Source organism: Apis dorsata, unplaced genomic scaffold, assembly GCF_000469605.1.
Source record: "Apis dorsata unplaced genomic scaffold, Apis dorsata 1.3 scaffold_517, whole genome shotgun sequence".
Classification (NCBI taxonomy): Eukaryota; Metazoa; Arthropoda; class Insecta; order Hymenoptera; family Apidae; genus Apis; species Apis dorsata.
Window position 1 is genome coordinate 290,319 of NW_006263742.1, and position 3,320 is coordinate 293,638.

At 20.3% G+C, this 3,320-nt stretch overlaps 2 protein-coding genes across 4 annotated transcripts in view; one reads left to right on the plus strand and one right to left on the minus strand.

Annotated features, from left to right (window-relative positions):
* Positions 1-826, minus strand: part of LOC102679385 (eukaryotic translation initiation factor 2 subunit 3, Y-linked-like) — an 8,473-nt gene extending 7,647 nt beyond the window's left edge. Inside the window, exons 1-2 of one of the 3 annotated variants that reach the window (XM_006620467.2) lie at positions 633-825; positions 21-84 (exon numbers count right to left, since the gene is read on the minus strand). In XM_006620467.2, coding sequence (XP_006620530.1) covers positions 21-84; positions 633-704 — 136 coding nt within the window. In that variant the 5' untranslated portion in view covers positions 705-825. Of the gene's footprint in view, positions 1-20; positions 85-632 lie in introns of all 3 variants that reach the window. The other 2 variants (XM_031512756.1, XM_031512757.1) reach the window with 2 other exon arrangements.
* Positions 827-1,572: 746 nt separating this feature from the next.
* Positions 1,573-3,320, plus strand: part of LOC102680717 (dihydroxyacetone phosphate acyltransferase) — a 2,398-nt gene continuing 650 nt past the window's right edge. The window contains exons 1-3 of the mRNA XM_031512815.1: positions 1,573-2,072; positions 2,165-2,575; positions 2,671-3,178. Coding sequence (XP_031368675.1) covers positions 1,781-2,072; positions 2,165-2,575; positions 2,671-3,178 — 1,211 coding nt within the window. The 5' untranslated portion in view covers positions 1,573-1,780. The remainder of the gene's footprint in view (positions 2,073-2,164; positions 2,576-2,670; positions 3,179-3,320) is intronic.

Sequence of the window (3,320 nt, forward strand, 5' to 3'; positions counted from 1 at the left end):
AATAAAGAAATTATATTTACCAATATTAATTGTTGCTTGTCTGCTGATAACTTCACGGGATAATGCAGTTAACTTACTAACATCCTAAAAAAAAAGTTTTATAAATTTATATATTAAGATAATAAAATAATTTTTATAATTGAAAGTATCGAAATTAAAAATTTAAAAAATTAAAATAAAAGAAATTATATTTTATTTTAATATCAAATAAATTTATAACAACATTATATAAAATGAATATAATACATTTTAACTTACTCTTAGATATTATAAGAAACTATTATAAAAAAAAAATATCAATGATAAGATATTTATTATTAATTCAGCAATAAATAAAATAAAAGTATATAACATTATTATGATAATATATATCAAATCTAAATATTACTAATAATTATTGAAATTAAATTATTAATTAATTTATTTAATTAATAATGTTACTAACATTATAATAAAATATAATTTTAAAAAGTATATAATAACATATAATATTTCGAAATTTATTAATAAAAATTTTCATTTAACTCAATGTAAGTAGAAATGATGACAGTATGCTAATACAAAATGAGGTTATATAAAACATTATGAAAACTTTTGCATCATAAAAATATATAAATATATTTTTTACTTACAAGTTTTGAAAGATCTTGTTTATAAAGATTTGGTTGACCCGTAGTCACTCCTAAACCTTCCTCACCACCCATAATCACTAAATCACTTTCTGTAACACGTAAACCACGCGAGGGATACTTAAAAAAAGGTAATAGCTAATTTGAATATAGATGACTACTAGTTAAAAGAATCAAGAAAGCAGAAGTAGCGCCAAATGAAAATATTTCAAATTAAAGCAATATTTTCAAATATTTTATCTTCTCAATTCTTTATATATTAATTTTTTTTAAATATTGATTTTAAAATAAATATAATATAAATTTATGTATAAAATAAATATGATAAGTTAAAATTTTAATTGTTTTTGATCTACTAATAAAAATACAATATTTTGAATTTTTAAAATAAAAGAGAAAGAATAAATAATCATAAGTTTCATATAAAAATTCTAATCAAAACTTTTGATAGAAATTTTATTATTATAATTACAATTAAATAATAAAACTAATAAATTAAACTTATATTTCGAATAATTATAAACTTTTAATTAAAAATGAATTAAAAGCTGATTTTTAAATTTGCGAAACTCGAATTCAAAATTTTATGAAATCTTAAACCTTTTAAAATTAATCCCGAATGTTTAAATTATTATATAATTCTTTCATTAAAATTCATTAAAATTTTAATTCAAAATTTTAAAAATGTTATTTTTAATAACATAAACCAGGCTTAAATTTTAGCTTCAAATTTTGTTATTTTTTTGTTAGGAATTCTTTCTTCATTATGGACTAGTCGCGTAATTATTAATTTCAAAAATAGTCTTTCTATTTACTATGATATCTAGAAGTATGCTGATCATTTCATTATTATGCTATTAACTTAATTATCTTTATTAAAAAAAAAATTAAAGTTATTTTTTTTCATTTTTGAGTTATTAATTTTTCTTATCCATCAAAATGTTGCAGACTACTATGTACATAACGCAAACATATAAAGATATAAGTATAATTAAAAGAAATTTAAATAAATAAACGTCATTTGAATTGAAAATAAGCGAACATTGATCATTGAATTGTAGTTGAATTCTGCTACTTCTACAAGATATTTGTAACGTAATAAATCGAGATAATAATATAATTTTATTTTACACAAATATTTCAAGTTCAAAATGGGGGAAAATTTAGAATTTGTGGATTTATTGTATGCAAGACGAAAAGATTGTGATATTTTATGGGTTTCTCGTTCAATGGATCCGTTATTACCACATAAACTTCCACCAGAATCTATATATTCTAGAAATAAAATGATTCAAGCAGTTTTAAATAATGAAAAAGTTAAATTAACAATTATTTCTTTGGCTACTGTACTTCAAACAGATATTAAAAAAGTCATCAAAGAAGCTTATGAAATAATAAATGAAATGGCTAGCAAAGCACATTTAACTACTGTTCGTTGGATGGGTAAAATTAAAATTTTTTGAGATCTTATATTTTAATCTTTTAAATAAAGTTAAATAAAATAAAGTTATATAAAAACAATATTTAAATTCTAGGTTTAATTATTTCAAAAGTTCTTAAACGAATTTTTGTGAGTATTTATATCAATGAAAATGCAATATACAAAATGAAAAAGGAAATGCAAATTTCTCAAGTTCAATATGTTTATGCACCTTCTCACAGAAGTTATTTAGATTTTATATTATTATCATATATTTTATTCTCTTATGATATGGCACTTCCAAATATTGCAAGTGGAATGGATTTTTATCATATGTATATAATAGGAGAATTATTAAGAAAAACAGGAGCTTTTTACATGAGGCGCAGTTTTTCTAATGATTTGTTATACAAAAGAATATTTAGCACATATGTAGCATCTCTAGTAGAACATAGTGATAGAGCAATTGAATTTTTCATTGAAGGTACTCGAAGCAGAAGTTTGAAGAGTATAATACCAAAATTTGGTGTGTTAAAATTAATAATTTAATAATAAAAATTTATATGTAATTGCATATAATATTTAATGAGAAAATAACAAAAATGGTTTGATCAATTTTAGGTCTTTTGTCAATTATTTTGGAAAGTTTATTAGAAGGTGGTGTACCTGATATATATTTTATACCTATTAGTATTAATTATGAACGACCACCAGAAGAATTATTGTTTACATATGAACTTTTGGGAGTACCAAAACCAAAAGAATCTACTGCTGGCTTACTTCAATCTTTGTCTATTTTACAGAAATCACATGCTTATGGACGTGTTGTTTTTAATGTTGGTGAACCTATTTCTGCATGCCAATTCTTAAGTATGGAACAACGCAAAACAAAAGTGTTATCACCTCATATAAAATTACCAACATTTGTTACTGAAAATTTGGCATATTGCATAATAGATTCACATAAAAAAAATACAATACTTATGCCTTTTAATTTAATTGCTTTATTATTTAATGAAAAAAGTCAAACAAATCCAGATAATCCATATACATTAAATGACTTAATCAATGACTATTTATGGTGTAAAAATATTTTAAAAATATTTAATGCTACAGTACATATAGAAAGGTGAGATTATGAAATATTAATTTTAATAATATATATATAATTATATATTTATATAATAATATAAATAAATAATATAATATAATATAATATAAATAATATAATATAATAATATAAATATAAATAATATATATATAATATATAT